A 21293-nucleotide genomic window follows, 5' to 3' on the forward strand; every position below is an offset into this window, starting at 1 on the left:
AAATCAGAAATGTAGAACAAGCATTTACAATGCAATGGTTTTGCCTTTGTTAAAGTTAGAGCTATTGGCATTGCTCGACATTATTTTTATTTATGGTTTTTTTAACATAAATAAATGGGATTGTCATTTACAATGCCACTAGCTTTATCTCTCGCAAATGACACACACAAACACCCACAGAGAGCCCCCCAAACACACACAGAGCCCCCCACACACACAGCCACACAGAGCCCCCCACACACACAGCCACACAGAGCCCCCCACACACACAGCCACACAGAGCCCCCTACACACACCCACACAGAGCCCCCCACACAGAGCCCCCCCCCCACACACCTTCTGGCCCATTCTCTTTTCTCCTCATTAAATAACTGCCACGCCCCTTTCTTTGTTCTGAAAATGTGCCTACATGTAAGAGTGCAAGAGGCTAAAATGTGAATGAACTTGTGTTTAAGAGACCCATGGAACTTCAGTTCTAATTGATATCCTGATGCCGGTAAGCAGAAATGTCAGCAATAGATGTTGGCATTCTTTACATGCATTTCACTTGTCGCCGTAAAGCTCTACTTTCGCCTCTATTATAATCTTTCACCTTGAAAACACAGTGGCACTCTTTGAGTTGGTGGCACCCAGTAGAACACAGGAGCAAGGACTTCACACTACCTAAAATACACGGACGAGCTACAAATGATCACGTTCGCTGTCCCATGATAGCTACAGCACAACAGCTAAATAAATGGCATTGTCATTTACAATGCCAATAGCTTAATCTCTCGCAAATGCCACCCACATACACCCACACAGAGCCCCTCCACACAGAGCTCCCACACACAGACACAGGCCCCCCCCACACACCCACACAGAGCCCCCACACACACTGCGAGCCCCCCCCACACACCCACACAGAGCCCTCCACACACCCACAGAGCCCCCTCACACACCCACACAGAGCCCCCCCACACACCCACACAGAGCCCCTCCACACTGAGCTCCCACCCACAAACAGGCCCCCCCCACACAGAGCCCCCCCCACACACAGCCACACAGAGCCCCCCACACACCCACACAGAGCCCCCACACACTGCGAGCCCCCCACACACCCACACAGAGCCCTCCACACACCCACACAGAGCCCCCCACACAGAGCCCTCCCACACACCCACACAGAACCCTCCACACACCCACACAGAGCCCCTCACACAGCCCTCCACACACCCACACAGAGCCCCCCACACACCCACACAGAGCCCCCCCACACACTGCGAGCCCCCTCCAGGCAAAACCTAAAAAATGCAAGTCCCAAATATTCATGGATTTACCACAAACATAGCACCTTTACGCAGGACCACAAGCAATTACACCATGAGGCATTTAAAAGTTTCAGTACATTAGTTATTCAGTTGCCATGAAATAAAGGTCTCGGAGAGCAGAGGCCGGCCCGTGAAAAGTCCTGGTTCCACCAACATTTGAATATTTGTGCAGCTCATTGAACTCCGCGGTATCCCGGAGGCGCTACAGACACCACCGGACTCCCCACGAGGCAGGCTTGACAGATGCGGATCTGAGGGATTCCGACATATACTTGTCATTTAGGCTGCCACCGGAGGTGCTCCGCTCCTGGAGCAATCGACGAGGGATTTTCCGCCTGCGGGGACCGGGACGGGACTGCGAGACCCAGCATCCACAGCGCATTGAAGACCACAGCGCAGCTGGTGTCTCTTCCCGCCCCCAACACTCCCTACTTAGCCCCACCTTCCCCGCGGAGCGCGGGACGCGCGCGGGGGACGCAAACCGGGGCGAAGACCGGGCAAAGAGCGGGCCGTTTGAGGCCGTTCGAGTACGGGAGAGTCCGGTCCGGGCCCCCTCTCTTTGCCTGCCCCACCAAGACCACTGACACTTTGAACAATGTGCACACGGGAAACAAGAAGTAGAACATCTTCCCTTGCTGCAGCTGGAGCGGTCAAAGGCCCAATCGACACTTACTTTGCCAAGGCTGGCTCACTCCTGATTGAGGAGATCCAAGTCCTGGAGCGAAGAATTTCACAAGAAATTGATTGGGTAAGGAGATCTTCTATGGGACCGATGGCACTAGCTAGAACGCCTGAAAATAGTTCGGGTAGGCCTACCATGCATAGTTCCGATCAGACATTATTTCACCCTACGGACACCCTAACAAACAGCCCAGAAATCACTATTGATGTTCCAAGCGATCTAGAGGACATGAGCCTAATGGTGTTACCCAATACTCAAAACACCCAACCTATACCACCACAGAATACTGAGGTAGCTCCAATCGTAGAATCCAATAGCGATAATAATAAGCGAGCCAGAGAGGGAGCGATTCCTAAGAAAAAGCAAGGGCCACAAAACCAAGAAGAACCTAGGTCCAAAACCCCCAAATCTAAACAAACTAGAGGTAAGGGGAGGAAATTAAATGCCCTTGCCCCAATGGGGGTCAGATTAGGAACTCCATCCACTCCCAGACCACCCAAATCAACCCCATCCGTACAATCTACTGACAATCTCCCATTAGACACCTCCTCGGATGACATCACTCTGGAGGACATAGGTTCATTGCTCAGGTCTCTATTAAGCCCATTAGAGGCGAGACTGATTAAGATCGAAGCAAGATTAGTGAGCATCGAAAAGGCAACGGTGCAACTCGCTGATGCTAGGAAAACCGACAGCAATATAACTAAGACATTAAAGGAGGGTACAGGCTCTAATTCTGCTAAAAACAACAACCTGCAGGCTGTATCAAACTCCAAACCATCAGACCCAAAACTTAGATCCACACAACCTGTAAAAAACAATGCATCAAAACCTACTGTTACACTTACAGTCCCGACACCCTCACAACAACCTAATACCACTACTCCCAAACCGGCCCCTTCATTAAAACCAAACCCAACTCCTCTGACTAAAACCAAGGACAACCCCCCACTTGAGGGAGAGAAGCCACACTTCAAACGAAAACTACAGTTTGTAAACCTCCCACCAGAAGCCGCCCCCTACACTGTAGTTTTGGCTGTGGTACCAGAACTTGACCCCCCCACATTTGAATCATACACCTCACTCAAGAATAAAGTAATAAACTGGCTCTCGGTTAATAGACCACTACCGAGAGGTACTGCGAGTGACATATCCACGACAAAGAGAGTAGCATGGGTGGGGCATACTAGGAAGTCCATCAGAGGAGATTGCATTTTGGTCTCTTTTAGAGACCCTAACACAGCTGCATATATTTGCTCCTGTGCTACTGATGAGGACTTCGGCAATACCATCCAAACACTTCCCCTCTCATTTTTCTACCCCTCCAATCTTTATGACTCTGAGGATCACAGGTGGGGGCACCACCAAGAGTTATTGGAGGGTTGGGAAACTTGTCACAGAGACATTAACATTTATCCTCCATATAGGGGGAGACCAACTGAGTATATCTCTGGTTACGGGGATGAGGCGGGGTGGGAAACCGTCACCAGGAGGAGGAGGGGGGGAGGTGGTCATAGGAGGGGAATACCTGGACCATATAGAACGCACTACCCTGCCTATCTACCAACACAGAACCGATATAGCAACTTAGATATGGTAGATTGACAGACGGTTGGAGAGGGGAACGTTGCTCCTGCAACCTACCCAACCACCACTAATACACCTGCAGTTTCCATATGCGACATAAACTCACATACACTGGCGGGTACATTAATAACAAGTTTAGGTGAATCGACCCAGACGCCAGCCATGGTGAACCCTCCCTCACTCATTGCCACTAGTCCATTGGACATTACACATCCATCCTCAACTCATAGGGCCCACCAAGAGCCCACTAATATTGCTGCGAGTTCGCCACGCGCCCAAACACCACACATAACAGTAATTTCGTGGAATGTAGCAGGGCTCTCTAGTAAATTAGACTGTCTAGAATGGGCCTCCTACATTAGATCTAAGAATCTAATACTCCTGCAAGAAACCTGGGCGCGAGAAACAATAGACATAACTGGCTTTGCTTCCTTCTCCAAATTAGCCAAGTGGGGGGGAAAGGGGAGACCATCTGGGGGATTAATGATAGGGGTAGCAACGGATCTAGGATGCCAAGCCTCCGATATAGAGACCGCTTCCGACGATCTGTTGGCTGTCCTACTAGAATGGCCGGACTCAACAAAGCTATTAGTCATCAATATCTACTCTAGGCCGACCCAAATGCATAAAGAGTCGCCTACCATAGATGAGTTAGCTAGATTCCTGGAGGGCATTCCGTGCGATCTTGCCTGTCTGGTCGGGGGCGATTTTAATTCCCACTATGAACCCCTGCCCGGATTACGCGACGGCCCTTCCCTAGATGAAGATTCCTGCTGGCTTATACCTGAGACGGCGGCGCCACCGCCAAGGGCCTGGACTCCCCTAGCCCTACAAATAAACGCCCTTACTCTTAATTTCGGTCTTAGGGCATGTAATGGCCGTTGTAGCTCGGATATACCTAGTAACCCGACCTACAACAAATCTGGTAGTGAATCTAGACTCGACTACATCATGGTCAAAACCTCTATGTGGCCAGCAATAGTTGACTTTAAAGTGTGCCCAAGAAACGATAGTGATCATAACTCCCTGGAACTGACTTACTCCCTTCCTGGCAGTAAGGACACATCACAGGGATCTGGGATCGATAAGTCGGGTCTCCTACTTGAAACTAACCGTAGGAAAGTGAAGTGGGAGAAGCTGGCTAGCAGTACAGACAAACTACCCCGCCTTTATGAAAGGTTAGTTCCCTTACTAGAGAGTGCCTTTGATCTGGGCATCAAAAACCCAGACGAAGACACCAGAAGGGAACTAGCAATAATTCACAAAAATATCACAGATTCCCTCGAACAAGACCTGTTTATAACTTCCATGGAAAGGAAGGGCTATAAGCCAAAGACCTCTTGGTATAATGCTACATGTAGGAAGGCTAAGGCTCATTTGCTATCTGCTATAAAGGGACGCCTTAGCAGGGAAGTAATCCGCGAGAGAAGAAATAAGTACAAGTCCCTCCTAGTGAATGCTAGGGCGGAATGGGACTACGACTATTGGGAGAATCTCGTGAAGGCATTATCAACCAGAGACTCACGCAAATTTTGGCGTGTAGTAGCGAATGGTACGGGTGAGTTATCATCGGCAATAGAACCTAACATAGCCGCCTCGGTGTGGCAGGCCCATTTTGAAGCACTATACGCTGAGAGAGGTCAGGATTCTTGCACCGTGAGTCTTCTGCCCGCACCTACCCCTTCGGGGGCTGTATTTACTGAAAAAGAGGTAAGGGAGGCCATTAAAGGTCTAGCTGCTGGAAAAGCCCCGGGATTGGACGGGGTCCCGGGGGACCTGTTCAAACAGGAACCAGGGATCTGGGCACCGTACCTCACACTAATATTTAATGCCATCCAGGAGGGAATGACTGTGCCTGATACTTGGACGGGAGCAGAGGTAGTCCCAATCTATAAAAAGGGATCCCCCCTGCTCCCGTCCAACTATCGACCTATCAGTCTGATAGATATTTCTCAAAAACTTTTTGGCAGACTGATCTTAAATCGTTTGCAAGCGTGGATCCAAGAAATGGATATCCTGTCCCCATACCAGGCAGGATTCCGGGAGGGTGTATCCACCACAGACCAAATATTTAGGTTACAACTGCTCTATTGGAGAACAGCGATAATCGAAGGCGGTAGTCTCTATACCATCTTTGTAGACCTACGTGCCGCCTTCGATTTGGTGCCTAGAGCCAGGCTGTGGAATGTCATGAAAGAACTCAATGTCCCCGCCGATATCTTGGCAATCCTGATAAGACTCCATACTAATAACTATGCCCGCTTTAGGTGTGGCAAAGGTGGAAAACTAACTGAGCGGTTCCCAGTTCGCAGAGGTGTAAGACAGGGTTGTGTACTAGCACCCACCCTGTTTTGCATCTTCGTGAACGGGGTAATTGCCCACCTTAACAGGATTGCCAACTCGGACGCCCCCAAGTTGACTGGCAACAGGGTGCCTGCAATTATGTTTGCAGACGACACCCTGTTGCTGTCTAAATCCCCTATGGGGATTCAGCGCATTTTGGACGGCTTCCTTAACTTCTGCTCCGACCGGGGACTGGAAGTCAATCCTCAAAAAACAAAATTCATGATTTTAAATCCCAACTCCCGAAATAGAACCCCTCCCAAGCTAGGCATGGTTCAATTAGAACGGGTGCATAATATCGAATACCTGGGGATCACTATAAACGAACACTTAACTTGGTCAACCCACCAGGCCAAAGTGACCATCAAACTGGCACAGTTGGCAGGTGGCACTTTGCGTCTGGCAAATAAATCTAGCTATCGACCATTCACCCCAGTTATTCACATATACAAAACACAAGCTAGGGCAGGGGTTACTTACGGGGGAGAGTTGTGGGGATACACCCAGTACCCCAAGTTACAGACCACGGAGAACAAGTTTTTGAGACAGGTAGCTGCCCTCCCCCAGAGCACCCCACTACTACCACTCAGGTTGGATTTGGGAATCAGACCCATTACAGAGGAGCTAGGACTAAAACCCCTAAAATTCTGGAGGCGTTTGTGGTCTAGCCCAGATCTCGCAAGCTATAGAGAAGAACTACAAGAATTCCTGGAACTACGGAGCATAAAGAGGATTACTTGGTTGACTTACGTCAAGGGAAGGTGCGAGGAAATGGGATTCCCGGAACTATGGACAGACCCTCTTAATTCCTGTACCAAGATCCCAAAAAAGGCACTCGCGAATACCTACTACGCCATGATGCTTACCAGAGCCTCTAATGATACTCGTGAGGGGTCTCTGACAAATTTATTCTTGAAAATAAAAGATACCTATTCCCTTGAAAAAACTCTAGATGAGATTTCCCCTCCATTAACCAGGAAACTGTTTTTACAATGGCGTTCTGGATGCCTCCCTCTAGCTTCGTTCACAGCATCTTGGTCAGCCTGCTCCACTACATCAATTTTTCCCAATGCGTGCACACCCGAAGGAGGACGACATGCATGCGGTCCTTTTCTGCAAGGGCTACGAGCGGAGCAGGAAATATTGGCTTGTTCCGATGCTCAGGAACTTGGGTTTTAGATCTCACCAAACCGCTTATAGAGTCCTAAAATCTGATCTCTCCCCTCCTATCGTTTTTGCACTGTCAAAATTTTTAACTTCACTGTGGTTCACCCGTAGCCGAATGATGAAAAGTCTGGTATAAATGGACATGACCAGCGGCTTTCCACAAATGTCTTATCTACATTTTAACTACCTCTTATAAATTTGGATCACATTATGTTTAATAAGTTTTTAAATGTATGTATTGTTCTGCATCTTTTATGATCTGTGATCGAAATAAAGATTGATGAAATGAAAAAATGCTTTAGGCCCTGGAACACCAATGATAAACACACGTAGCCGCCTGTCTCAGTCCCTGTGTTTTTATCTATTTATTTATGCAACTTTAAATAGCGCAGACTTTACCCGAAGGTGTCAGAGCGCTTCACAGAAGTACCAATAATGAAATGAATGTGTGGTGACTTGTGGTGACATCGAGTTGCATCACTAGCCTGTGACATACGAGAAGGTCGTGTTTTTCAGCTGGCAAATGACGGAAGTAGAGTGCCCCATAGGGTCTGCTGCAGTGTTCATTGTTGGCTTTACCGGGGAATGCCCTGGCACTCTTCAAGCACTGCTCTTCATGCACACTCTCGTCCTTCAATTCCCTCCCCTAGTACTCTTCCCACACGGTCTCCTCCTCTTACACTACACTCTTCCCACCCGTCCCTCGCCCTTCGTCTGTTGTGAAGAAGATTGTCTATTGAGCAAGTGCTTGCTTGACTGTTTGTTTTTTTTGCTTTTAATTCGAGTAGCCTTTTTTCGCATTCAGTTGGGCCAGACTGAAGCTCAAGCACAAACTGAAAAGATTGCTCCTGGGGCCGGACAGATATAAGAAAAGGGAAGAAAGGCGTAGAATATGGATCAGGGATTCGAGATAGACAAGAAAACCATGCAATCCTAACCAAGTGTCTGAACCGCAGCCCACTCTGTATTGCATTGTGGCTAGTAGGTACTAGAGTACTAACATGTAAAGATGTATGTAGGTGAGACCTGAAAAGGCAAAACCTTGCCGAGGTCCTTTAGGTATGAACTTCACATATTTAAAAATAATACTACAAAATAAAAATAGTTTGTGAGTGAAAATAGATGGTGTATTTGGAGCCTCTACCAGCACTTGGATGAAATGGAATACCTCTTTTTGCACCTACTTTGTTTTCATTATTCCCCCAAGATGGCCGACACTGACTGCTAAACCCTGATGTGCTCTTGAGATGCGTGATGACATGAACGGACACCACAAGCACCACACACGTATTCTGTCTATCCCTCACCAGATAGAACACTCGCGCACTCCACCGACACGTTCTCTCCTGATAGAACATGTATTCCATACCAATATTACACTCTTATCATTAAATGAGGTAACTGTAAAGGCTGTTATTTAGCGCTCTTGTAAACAACAGTAGTGTTGTAGGAAGCTCTATATAGAAAGCTAAATGTTTGTTTTAAATTATTTCAAAATGTGCAACTCCTAAATTAAACTTGTATCTTACTGGATTTGTCTATTTCCTGTTGGAAAACCCCTTCTAAGTAATAGCAACAATAACCTATCCACTACTCAAATCGAATTGTGGCTGAGGGAGGCCTTTGTTTGGGAAGTCTGGCACACTACTCCTTTCATTAAAACCTTGTCACACCTTATGCGACTTTGACACCGTTTACAGTGCAGGGAAGAACATAATTTGAATTTCAACACGTGTAACCAGGCTGGCGACGGAATTTGTGCACCGTGCTTAATTGAGGTGCCTAGATTCATGGCTGCACTGTTTGTGCAGTTGCCAGACGACTTCTAGTTTTGCATTAATCATCCACCACTACTGTGGCAGTACCACAGTTGTAAAATTCGTGACATTTTAAACAAAGGCAAGGAGACCACGGTGAGTAAAACTAGTAGCACATAGGGCTCCTACAACCTCAAGCAGGAAGGCCCACTGGCTGGCCTATCTTTGACTGATTTCGGCCAGGGTGGTGATTTTCTTTCAGAGGCCCTCTACTTGAACCACCAGTGTGGTGAAGCGCCTAAACTTATCTCCTACCAGCATGGGCCACATTAAGATTTAGAACACCGGCAAAAACAAACGGGAACTGTTAAATGCAGCTTTAGTATGTGAATGAACAACCCACGCATGTTATTTATTCATTGAATTGATACGTTTGTAGTTTTTTTTCCGTGAAAAATGCTGTAGTGCAAATAACATCATTAGAAGGGCAGCTGTACTGGACACGCTATGGCTACGGACACTTAATTAATCCATCTCTGCCCATTGCAGAAGTGTAGTGCTGGTGTTTAAGTAGTGCTGCACAAACCTGGTTGGGGACTAAAAGCACATTCTACAACAATAGAGCAGCGCGCTGGGCGCTGCCATCAGCCGGCCACGCTGGATGGGGTAGTCCTCTCACACGGGGACACTCTTCCACGCGACCTCCGTCTCGAATGCCTGTATTGAGAAGGCGCATGGCTGTGAGAAATGACGGGTGAGGGGCGAAAGGCTCGCTCCCAAAACATGAATGGGAAACAAGTGTTTTTTTTTTTTTAAATGTATCGCAGGGGGGGGGGGGGGGATCAATACTTCCCCACTTCTGTGCTATAGTCATACGGCTGCCACAATAAGATGTAGCTATCACTGTCTGCGGCTCCCAAACCTTCTCAGCCGAATATTTACCGGAGACAGCTCTCGTGACTCGCAATGTCCTCGTGTTCTATGTATAAATGCTCGGGCCTCCTCTGGGTGAGTCTCGAGGGAATGCTAAACTCTGGACTAGACAGTAACGCCCCTAATTTAGCTTTACCATTTTAGAAACTTCTAGTCGACCCCATACCAAATAATAATAAACCACGTTTGTAAAGCGTCAGCAATTTACCCATAAGGGTCCCTAGTCGCTGGGGGCCGTCGGGAAGATTAAGCAAGTGGGGTCGAGTCTCATCAGGGCGCCTGAGGTGGGTCCGGCTCGTGGCGGCGTGTGGCGCTGGAGCGGGCCTCGGGGGGGGGGGGGGGGGGGGGGGGGGAGGGGGGGGGGGGGCTCTGCGAGCTGTCAGGGGCGCTGTTTATGTCCTGGCTTCTTCGACGCGAAGCTTGCAGGGAAATCCTTCGGCGGGAAGTGCACTGCACTTTAGAGCGGCCCGTACTCCTTTGTACAGGGCAGCCCCTCTCAGTGTGGCGCAGCCTCGGGGATTCCCTCTGGTGCGGGTCGGGTAAATACACATTACCAGCGTGGTGACACGGGCCGGATACCGGGGAGCAGGCAAGAAGGGGAGGCGGCGCGGCGGCACTCAGTAGCGGGCACAACTTGTACCGGCAGGTCAGCTGGTGCGGCGCAGCCTCAGGGGCAAGGTGTGGTGCGGAGCAAACGCTCAAGGGCACGCACCTTTCAATCTGCTCACTCGGGTCCCGGGAGCTCGTGGGGGGCTGCAAGGCTACAGCTCTTCCTCACCCGGTCCCGCTTCTTGGGGCCGGGTGCTCTCACGGGCTGCGGCAGGGCTCCTCTTCCACCATGGAGCCCTGCCGGTGGGTGCAGCTGCTTCTCCTTGTCCCCGCTGGGGGGCGGGACTTCCGGGTCGCCCCCTCAGCTTCCGGGTCGTCGCGGGCAGCGCGGCGGCCCGTCTCAGCTACTGCAGGCGGGGAGTGAATTCACCGAGGGGTGGGCTCCCTCGAGGTGAAAATAAACAATAGCGGCAAGGTCCCTGGGCGCCTGCCAGGGGACAGTTTAATTACAAAAAAGCGAGGTGAGCACTCGCTAGGGCAGAAAAGAGCTATGAGCAGAAAGGCGGGTGCCGGCTCAATGCCGGACCAGATTCGGGGGCGTGCCCGAGAATCGGCTTTCGGCTGACGTCGCCAAAAGCCAAAAATTCTCGGGAACGCCCCCGAATCTGGTCCTGCATTGACGGACAAACGTGTCTTCCAATGGCTAGCCTCCATTTATGGAGCTAGCCAATGGAAGACTGGGGCGGATTCCAACCCCTATACTATACTCATTAGGTTTTTCCTAGCACATGCGTACTTCGTACGCATTGGCTAGGCAAAACCTAAAAAAAATTGTGCACTCTATGAATTACACCCCTAAGTAAAACAAGAGCATTTAGAACATAGTTGAAGCAATCTTAGGTAAAGTCTGATACAGGGTCAAAACACATAAAAAATGGTCAACAATTACATCAATGTATCATAGCAAATGAGTGGAATGAGCCATACAGAAAAAAAGGGATTATGTTTATTATCAGGAACCACTTAAGTAGCTGTGTATAGGTATGGAAATCAAACACCCCATAAAGAATAAAGACAAATGAATACAAAAAATACAAAACAACAAGTTACTTAAATTTAGAAAGGCTCTTATTAGAGGATACTTCATCTAAAAGCACATTCATCAGCTTCAAGCTAATACTTCTTCATCTGCATCCTCACATGCAGAGCACTTCAGATAATTTGCCTGTGACAATGAGCCATAATCTAATTTCGGACCTTATGATGTTCAGGAGTCTACACCACAAAATGGGCCAGTGGGAGGACAGTGACGAATCTGCGTTAGATTAAGTATCCACCAGAAAAAGTTAGTGGCAGAGTCATCGAGGACAAACTCAGTGAGTTCTGTGACAATTTATGGTCCAGAAAAGTTTGACTATGATATTGCTGCTTATCAAGCCAGCTACCGCCATTTTGTGTGATTAAGTGTTTGCCTTTTATTGCAGTATTATACTTCTACTTGTATTTTATACACTCTATGTAACCTGCACCCATTTTCACCTTTTCCTCACCGGTAGGGCACTGATCGCTACCTCATATGCTACCGGTTGCACACTAGTGTAATATTTGACTACTGTAGCCTTTTGTTTGCACCTATATGGTTCCAGTATTTCCGTAGTATTTTATTCCTATTTCCATACTGTATACTCTGTAAGCTGCACCAATCTCACTTTTATCCCTATTATGCACTGATTACTACCTCATATATATTTTGTTCAGTCTTGTAAACTGCACCCATTCACTTTCTATTCCTGGTTTACACCGATGCTACCTCTTACATTCTGGTTATTTTTTGGCCATTCACTAGTGTCACTTTGGTTCCATTTAACTGATTGCTACCTCCTATATCTGGTACATTTTGTAAGCTGCACCCACTCACTGTCTGTTCCTGGACTGCACGATTGCTTCCTCTTATATCTTTGGCTATTTTTGGCCACTCATTAGTGTCACTCTTGTGCTATGTAACCTACGGTTGACAGTTGGTCTTTGCATATGTGTATTACTTGTGTACATGTGTACTGTTTGCATCTATATGGTTCCAGTATTTCTTTAGTATTTTATTCCTATTTGCATACTGTATACTCTGTAAGCTGCACCCATCTCACTTTCATCCCTATTATGCACTGATTGCTACCTCATATATATGTTGTTCAGCCCTGTAAGCTGCACACATTCACTTTCTATTCCTGGATTACACCGATGCTACCTCTTACATTCTGATTATTTTTGGCCATTCACTAATGTCACTTTGGTTCCATTTAACTGATTGCTACCTCCTATATCTTGTACATGTTGTAAGCTGCACCCATTCACTGTCTGTTCCTGGACTGCACCGATTGCTACCTCCTACATTTTTGGCTATTTTTGGCCACTCACTAGTGTCACTCTTGTGCTATGTAACCTACGGTTGACAGTCGTTCTTTGCATCTGTGTATTACTATCGTCCTTCCATACCCACCTATACAGCCATCCCAACATGGATCTCATCGGCAAGCACACATATAGAATCAACTACCCATCCACTCTCACCAAAAAAGCTGCTAAACGCTTTAAACACAACTTCCTGAGGTCCCACCCTGAAACCCCCTTTGCCGACACCTACTTCTCACCGGTCAATGGAGCCCTGAACATTGATATCATCTTCCACACCTCACGCAGAGCTCAATGGAGAAAGGCGTTCCTCAGCCTACTTACCGTCTCCACCACCAGGAAAACCGCTCATGGCCTAACTCTCTCCATCACACCATCCCCCAACTCTTCCTTGGCAGAACCACCATTACTATATACAATAACGGGATTGTCCTAATTCAATCCACAGACAAGAACCTGGAACTACTAGACAACCAGTTCACCAAGTTCAAAGAGCACCTTTCCAAGCTGCAGACCTCCACCCATAACTCCTCCAGCACTATCACTCCTGACGTCACAGCCCCCACCCACAACCCTATTAACCTAGCTCAGCATCAGACCGACACGCACCTCACCTCTACCCCCAGCACCCTAGTTAATCACCCACCTGCTGTTACCACCCCACACTCCTCAATCACAGGTACAAATCTCTCCCCCTCATACACTAGCCGCCCCTCTAACACTAACCCTTGGACCCTCACACATACCACTCCCATTCCTCTCTCCTCTGACATAACAACTCTAACCCACAACCCCTCTAACCTAGATCAGCACCAGAGCGACAAGCATAACGACAAATCCCACCCTTTGTCCCCCCCCACTCTCAGCCCCCACTACCACCCGCTAATTAACCAAGCAGAGCACACCACACCTATTATGATAATTCCCCCTCCCCACGACAGGACCACCCCCAGCCCCATCTCCCCCCCCCCCCCACTCTAAGCCCTCACTACCCTTCAGGCTCCCCCATCACCACCAACATACACTCCACTTCCACCCCACCTTCTCCGCCCGCTACCAATGCCCTCCTATACGCCACCAACCTCCTCCGTACCTCATCCACTCCCATCGCTCCCATACCCTCTCTCCTCCCTAACACCATCCTGTACGCCGACACCACGGAGCCCTGCGTGAACACCATCCCATCCCCCCACTCGCACAATATTCCCCAGGGCAGCCACTCACCCATGACTCCCAGCCCCAGCACTCACACTTATCCCACGCTGGACAAGATTATGTCCTCCCTCCTCCAGCTCAAAGAAGACATTCACACCATCAAGGAAGACATTCACACCATCAAAGAGCTACTCATCACACCCCCCAGACACACCTCACTCACCACCACCCCGCCTCTCAACTTGCCCTACACCCGTCCCGATGACGCTTCCAAGCTACATCCATCACACAGGACCACGATCCACGCCCACTATCGCAACAACCGCACCCGTCGCCCACACTGGACAGCGATCCCTGCCCACAATCGCAACAACCGCCCCCGTCGCACATGTAACCCTCTTTCGGATCTCGACACTCTCACCCTCCTCCGCTCCTACGACACAGCTGCCCTAAACCACCTAACCGCCTCGCACCTCCCCATTCCCACGATACACTCAAATCCCTGTAGACCCGCCACACTAAACAACAGAATCTCCGTCTCGAATAACCTTAGAAAAGTCCCCCTCTCTCTAGTACCCTCTACCTCCTTTAACACACCCAGTCTCAAATGCACTCTCCTAAACTGCAGATCGGCCTCTAGACACTCCTCCGCCATCGCCGACCTAATCCTAACGTTGGACCTTGACCTAATTATCTTGACTAAAACCAGGCTAACCGAATCCTCTACACCTATAATGGACATTCTGGTTCCCCCCCACTACCACATCATTAGGCTTGACAGGTCTGGCAAGACAGGTGGTGGAATCGCATGCATATACAGGAACAACCTTTCTGTTCTGAAAGTCTCCGCATCGTCCTTACCCTCCCCAACTTCCTACGAATACATCTGCTTCGATATTATCAGTGAGGGCAAACCGATGTGCTCTCTTCACAGCGTTTATCACCCACCCCGAGACAACCTCTCCTTCGTCCAACAAATCATGGACATGATTTCAACCAACGCCGGACGACAGCTCACACAAATATACCTTGGTGACTTCAACCTCCACTGGAACGATCTCAATGATGCGGTGGTAAATAGTCTTAAAAACTTCCTCGACGCCCTAGACCTCACCCAAATATGCGACAGCCCGACCCACGAGAAAGGCTCTATCCTCGACCTTATCATTGCCAAAGAGGACGCTATCCAACTTGAGTCTATCCAACCATGTGACTGGTCAGACCATCATATTGTCACATTCTTCATCAATGAAAAAGTCAAACTCAACACGGGTCAATCCTCCAGACCTAAAGTCTGGAAAAGAGATCTGAAAAAACTCAACCCATACTCCCTACCCCCAAACAGCCGCGACCTCCTGTTCCCTCCTACGGACGCTACAGATGTCCAATCCTTGACTGACCACTATCTCAACGCCATGACCTCAATAATTAATGAGGCTGCCCCCATGCAGCTAAAAAGAGTCTCCGCTAAAATCTCCAATCCATGGTACGACGGGAGTCTCAATGAAGATAGACGAGCCATGCGAATGGCAGAGCGCACCTGGAGAACCGCTCCCTCTGCACTGCACCTGAAAATCCTGAAGAAAAAGAGAAACGCCTACTTCAGGAAAATAAAGCGCTCAAAAGCAAACTTCTTCAGCCTCCAGCTCGACCAAGCAAAAAACCGCCCAAGAAAACTGTTTGAGCTAATCAGAACACAAGCCAAGGAACATCCTCAACCTCTAAGTACTTTATGCGAAGCACCCTCCTGTGAAGACTTCGCCGCTTTCTTTACCCAAAAAACTGAGAACATAAAGAGTGATCTCCGCACTGACGCAAGCCTCTTCGCCACACCCAACTGCATAACACCCACCGAACTAAAAAACAATGCTACATGGTCCTTCTTCAACACCTACACCGAAGAAGAAATAGGCAAACTGCTCAGCACCTTGAAACCTTATAATCACCTCACGGATCCCCTCCCTGCTAACGCTGTCAAAGATTTCACCCCACTGCTCCTTCCACTCTGGACCAAATTTATCAATAGCTCGCTCCAACAAGGAACCATCCCAGACTCCCTCAAAGTTGGACAAGTCACTCCTTTACTAAAGAAACCTCCCGCCGACCCATCCGACCTAAACAACTACCGTCCCATCACCAATATTCCCACTCTCGCCAAACTATTGGAAAAATGCGCACAGCTACAACTGACTAAACACATTGATCAGTTTGATCTCCTCAACCCCCATCAATCAGGTTTCCGAGCAGGACACAGTACTGAAACTGCTATGACTCACATAATGGACGACGCCCTTCAAATCCTAGATCAAAATGATACCTGCCTCCTCATCCTTCTTGATCTCTCTTCAGCATTCGACACTGTTAAACATGAGAATTTACTCGAACTTTTGAACACAAGAATGGGTATATCTGGGACTGTTCTCAAGTGGTTCACCTCCTTTGTACACAACAGGTCGCAGAAATTCAAGAGTAACAACCAGATGTCCTCGCCAATACCTGTTTCGTTAGGAGTCCCCCAAGGATCCTCCCTATCACCAACTTTGTTCAACCTAGTTATGGAACCTCTCACCACTTTGCTACAAGCATCCAATGTACTTTTTCACATGTACGCAGATGACACCCAACTATATCTCAAATTACAATCCCCCCAATGACATCTTACTCCTGAACTCAACGATCAGAAACACCCAATCCTGGCTTGCCGACAATCATCTCAAACTCAATGCTCTGAAAACAGAGTTCCTTCTGATCTCACCTCCCGCGAAGATCTCTACCACTCAAACCTGGCTTAAACAGCTAACTGCACTCAATGTCCAACCCACCATAGTGGATTCAGCAAAATCTCTAGGCAAAACTCTCGACTCCAATCTCAACATGCATCATCATATCAGCAAGGCTACTAAGGGAGTGAACTTCCAAATCAATACCCTGAGGAAACTTAAACCCTTCCTGCCAGCCAAAGATTTCCAAACTGCAGTACAAGCACTAGTAATCCCACGAATTGAATACGGCAGCATCGCCCTCTGCGGTCTCCCGCTAACGACTACTGCACCCTTAAGAGCTTCTCTAAACGCTGCAGCGAGACTCATCACTGGGTCAAAAAAAACACTCGCATATCTCCCCTGACTTGAAATCCTTGAACTGGCTGCCTTTTGAAGCCAGAATACATCTGAAAATAGCCTGCCATACAAGGCTGTACACCTGAGCTCTTCCGGATACCTCACTCAGAAGCTGTCAATCTCTGGCGGCTCTAGAAACACTAGAGGCACAAACAATCTTCTGCTAAAACCTCGAAGATTCCGGAAGGAAAAAACTTCTAAACGCTCTTTCTCAGGAATGGCACCCAGGATTTGGAACTCACTCCCTCCTGAAACCAGGCTCATCTCCTCCTTCACACTTTTTAAGAAAGAAGTAAAAGCTATTTTCATGGCCAAATACATTTGACCTATTAATGTGGATCTGTAAAGACTCTGCACTGATCTGTATTATTCCGCTCGATCCCTACGACTAGGTGTTTTACCTGTATTTTCGTCTTACCTGACTATCTATGCACTCATTTATTTATAATACTTGCATTATTGTTGTACCTGTTCTATTTTACTCCCTAATGACCTGCTTTTCACTCTTGTTAGTATTCACTGCATTGTAAAGCGCTCTGATATCTGCAAAGATATTGTTCGCGCTATATAAAACTTTCAAAATAAATAAATAAATAAATGTAATTTGTAGAGGAAGGAAACCAAAGTGGCTGTACTCACAGTTATGCATGTAAACAGTCAACACTTCTCCATTTTGGCATTGTTATCCCTTTCAGTTTTTAGGTCTCGCCTGGCGTTAGCAGCACGCATGCGCTGCTCTGACCAATGAGAGTGTCTGTTGGAATCTATATGATTCCAGAAGTACATTTGAAGCCCCGCCCCTCTTTCCATTGGCACACGTCATCGTTTATGTTAAACGATGGCGTGTGATTGGAAAGCGGGCTTCTTGTCCACTTGTAGGACGGTCTATGTGGACAGGCAGACCCCATTTTTATTTTTTTCATTTAAGTTTTGTGTCCGCGGTCGCTGGGACAATCTGTTTTTTTTTGGGTCTGCGCTGGTTTAATATTAGTCAGTTGGCATGCACTATGGATGTGCTTTAAATAGCAGACACTCCCCGATTGGATGCAAGTAATATGATCGCAGGGTAGGTTGCTCCTCTGTGCAGATTGCTTGCCTCCCATTTTTGTGCGAGTGCTGCGGGAGCTAGTGCCAATGGCTGGAGATGGGTTAGAGTCCCAGTGACGCGGGCAAGTACTCAAGATGGAATTAATAAATAGATTTTGATCTAGTCATTTAATAACAGTTGTTTTCCTTGCAGAATGGTGGCCCGGCATTCCGCACTTTTGAGGCTCTTGCGGCACCAGTTTCTCAAACGGCACACTTGACTTGTTTTAAAAGCCAATTTTCTAATTGTCACACTTTAAAGACGAAAAGCTTAAAATATTGTCCACCCAGGCAGAAAAAACATTCATGTTTATGCACGAAGCTCGGCGTGGCACCTTTGTCTTTACTAGGGTCTCAGCCCTTTTCTGTTTACCAAACCCAGAAGTGGCAGGTTAAAACTCCCAGGATCGGGGAACAGAGGGATGTTATCACCAAGGATTTGTCTTTGTTTGCTTAGTGACTGTCAAGTGACAGTGGGAAAAAAATTGCTATAGGCCTGCAGCGCGATGCCCCTTCCATGTGATGTGCCACCTCCAACTGCACGGGACAAGGTAATTTATTTTAAGTATTTCTCTCGCCTCTCTTCCTTTACTTCTAGTGTATTTTGGTCTATGTATTTGCGTTGAACTCTGCCTAATTTTGCTTGATTAGTTTTAACCTGCACACATCAATATTGTATGTACATACCAGCAGCATTATAGTCCTTACATGTGACAAATAGTATATGCAGCAACTGCTTAGTTCTTATTTTAGAACTTAAATATATGTTTCCCTCTCAGTTTTAAGTACAGAGCATTGAAGCTCAGCTTTTTGGATTTCATGCTAATATATAAAGGAGCATGAAGTTCAGGCACAACAGCTATTCATTCCCACAACACAAGTTTTCAGATTACACTGTGCTTGTATGACCCGAAGTACACAATAACAGCAAACACAGATGCTCACGAGAACATTAGCGAACTAACCACAGTTCAATTTTCACATCTTTACTCCTGTATTTAAATGTAGAAAATGGACTATAAATGCATGTCACCGAACGCAAGTTGGGATATTTTCAGCTCCCGCCCTCCCCTCAATATGCTGCATGCTTGGCGTCTCCTTACAACAAGTACGGTTAGGCTGAATCTAGGTATCCCCAGTGAAGGAAGCGGTCCTTCACTAACTGTACACTAGACACTTACAGTCAGGTACAAAGAGGAGACGATAAGAGGCTGAGCCTGTGTCTCTGTTAAGAGGGGGAACACTTTGCTTGGTTCATGCACCAAACTGTTGTCATGATTCGGAACCCACATCTGTGCTTTAGTGGAATATAAAAAGCCAAATTATGCAAGGACATACGGAACATGAGGTTATATTACAACAGATTTTTACAGAGCAATAAAATAATTTCCACCCCTCCAAACTGAATGTTGGAAGATATAAAACAATGCTCAAACAAGCATTGAAAATACAATAGGTATTGTCTTTGATTAGGTGAAAGCCTTTTGCTTTGCTAAGGGAATTGTACAGCAAAGCAAATGGCTTTAACTTAATGAAAGGCGAGACTAATTGCATTTTTAATGCTTGTTTGATGTGTAGTGAGAGGTTTTTTTTCCTACCAATTAATGGAACGGCTTAGAACTGTCGAACACTTAGTCCTTTAGGCTGAAAAACAACAACCAATTGATTTTGTCTGGGCAAAAAGCTCTTTTGAGGTCTCGCCTAGGCAGCGCATGTGCTGTCTCAAGACATGCTGTGTTCAGTATATGGGTTTTCATTCCGCCCCTTTCTGCTTATTTGTTAAACGGTGTGCCATTTCGAAAAGCTTGTTGCTCTGTGGCTTGTTTACTTATATGTCCCTCCTTCTCGTGTGAAGTTTCCTCAACTGGAGTATTGCCTATTACAGGTTTCGTTTCTCTGCAGTGATTTTCCCTTTGTGTTGGGCACTCTTTTTATTTTATTTTGCAGGGTGCATGTGTACACAGCTAGTGTTACACTGTCCACGTACATACCCTCCGTTTGTTCCACACTCTCCCCAGCCTTTCTCCTTCCCTGCTTTTATGTCCTAGTCCCTGCACAGCACTGCCTCCAGTCTTGCCAGGTTTCATACACAAAATTAAATATCACAAAGTTGACACTGAAAAATGTAAGAGCATACAGTTATCCCTATTGCCCGACACTGTGTTTCTGTGCCTCTCTGCCCCTTCCATGACATCAGTTTCGGGAAGGCATAGAAAGACACGTAGGCACCAACAACATATGTAACAGTATTTCTAAGCTTCCCTTCCACTTCCTGGAGGCATATGAGTAGAACATTTCGATGTACCTATTTCTATGCAGTTCATGCAATATTATTAAAAGGCTCGGATAAATGTATTATGTTTGTTGTAGCACAGGCAACAGTTCCACCATGCAGCTTACCTATTGGCTTGAGTCTCAGCCGCCCATCAGAACCATATGAGCACGTAATAGGCATCACTTAGCAACCACTTGTGCGCCCCTGTGAATCACAGAGCTCCATAAGGAGGACTTGCTAACACGCTGGGCAAACAATCTCTCTCCCAGCTCTCGGACAGCGGTCTACAACATGGCCGACCGTCTCCGTGATCATATGGAAGGATGACTTATTGCCTGCCCCGTCGTGACTACTGGTGAATTTGGGCCTGCCTCAAAGGCTGCCCTTCAAATGGTGTCTCTGTTAGGGCACACCTCATTTAATTTTGGTGGCTGTTCTTAGTCAGTAGAGCTGAGTAATTGACACAGTACTGATCAACACCACATTCATATAGCCATGGCAAAGGTAGTAGTGGTCACCGGAGGTAGGTCAGCACCCCTGCTAACGCACTGCTTCAGGCGATCCAACTATACTAGTTTCATTATACAACACTAGACAATAATAATGCTTTGTTGGCAGGAGTAGGCATGCCAATAATGTCAAGCTTAGATTATTTTTGCATCATTTTATAGTATATTCTTTTTTTTAAAAACTTTATTTTTGATTATACAACATATATAAAAACATTCCACCCTTTAATTGGCATCAATAAAAAAAAAACACGTGCAGACAAGTTCGATGACCTCATTACGACACTGACGGGTACAGGCGTCATCAGGACAGGCCATGAGGGATGAAAGAATCATGATATAAACAGGAGATGAACATGAGGAAGCAGTCAAGCACTACACAATCCTTGGACCTAACAGTCCCCTACCCTCT

The 21293-nt window shown here is 47.2% G+C and overlaps 2 protein-coding genes across 3 annotated transcripts in view; one reads left to right on the top strand and one right to left on the bottom strand.

Moving 5' to 3' along the window:
- RAD54L2 (RAD54 like 2) overlaps positions 1 to 21293 on the bottom strand; it is a 1034525-nt gene that overhangs the window by 57372 nt on the left and 955860 nt on the right. The window lies entirely within an intron of this gene.
- Positions 1906 to 20559, top strand: LOC147692652 (uncharacterized). The gene is made up of 4 exons (XM_086937565.1): positions 1906 to 2058; positions 13949 to 15689; positions 15966 to 16211; positions 20468 to 20559. Exons 1-4 carry the CDS (start codon positions 1906 to 1908, stop codon positions 20557 to 20559), a joined length of 2232 nt encoding a protein of 743 aa, XP_086793691.1.

This window comes from Lissotriton vulgaris, chromosome 9 (genome assembly GCF_964263255.1).
Source record: "Lissotriton vulgaris chromosome 9, aLisVul1.2, whole genome shotgun sequence".
NCBI lineage: Eukaryota > Metazoa > Chordata > Amphibia > Caudata > Salamandridae > Lissotriton > Lissotriton vulgaris.

Excerpts from the sequence above, each read along its gene's own strand:
- LOC147692652 (XM_086937565.1), top strand. The coding sequence starts at position 1,906 with ATGTGCACACGGGAAACAAGAAGTAGAACATCTTCCCTTGCTGCAGCT. Across the intron at positions 2,059-13,948 it reads TTTCACAAGAAATTGATTGG|GGCAGCCACTCACCCATGAC; the intron begins GTAAGGAGATCT and ends AATATTCCCCAG. Across the intron at positions 16,212-20,467 it reads CCTAGATCAAAATGATACCT|CACAGGCAACAGTTCCACCA; the intron begins GCCTCCTCATCC and ends TGTTTGTTGTAG.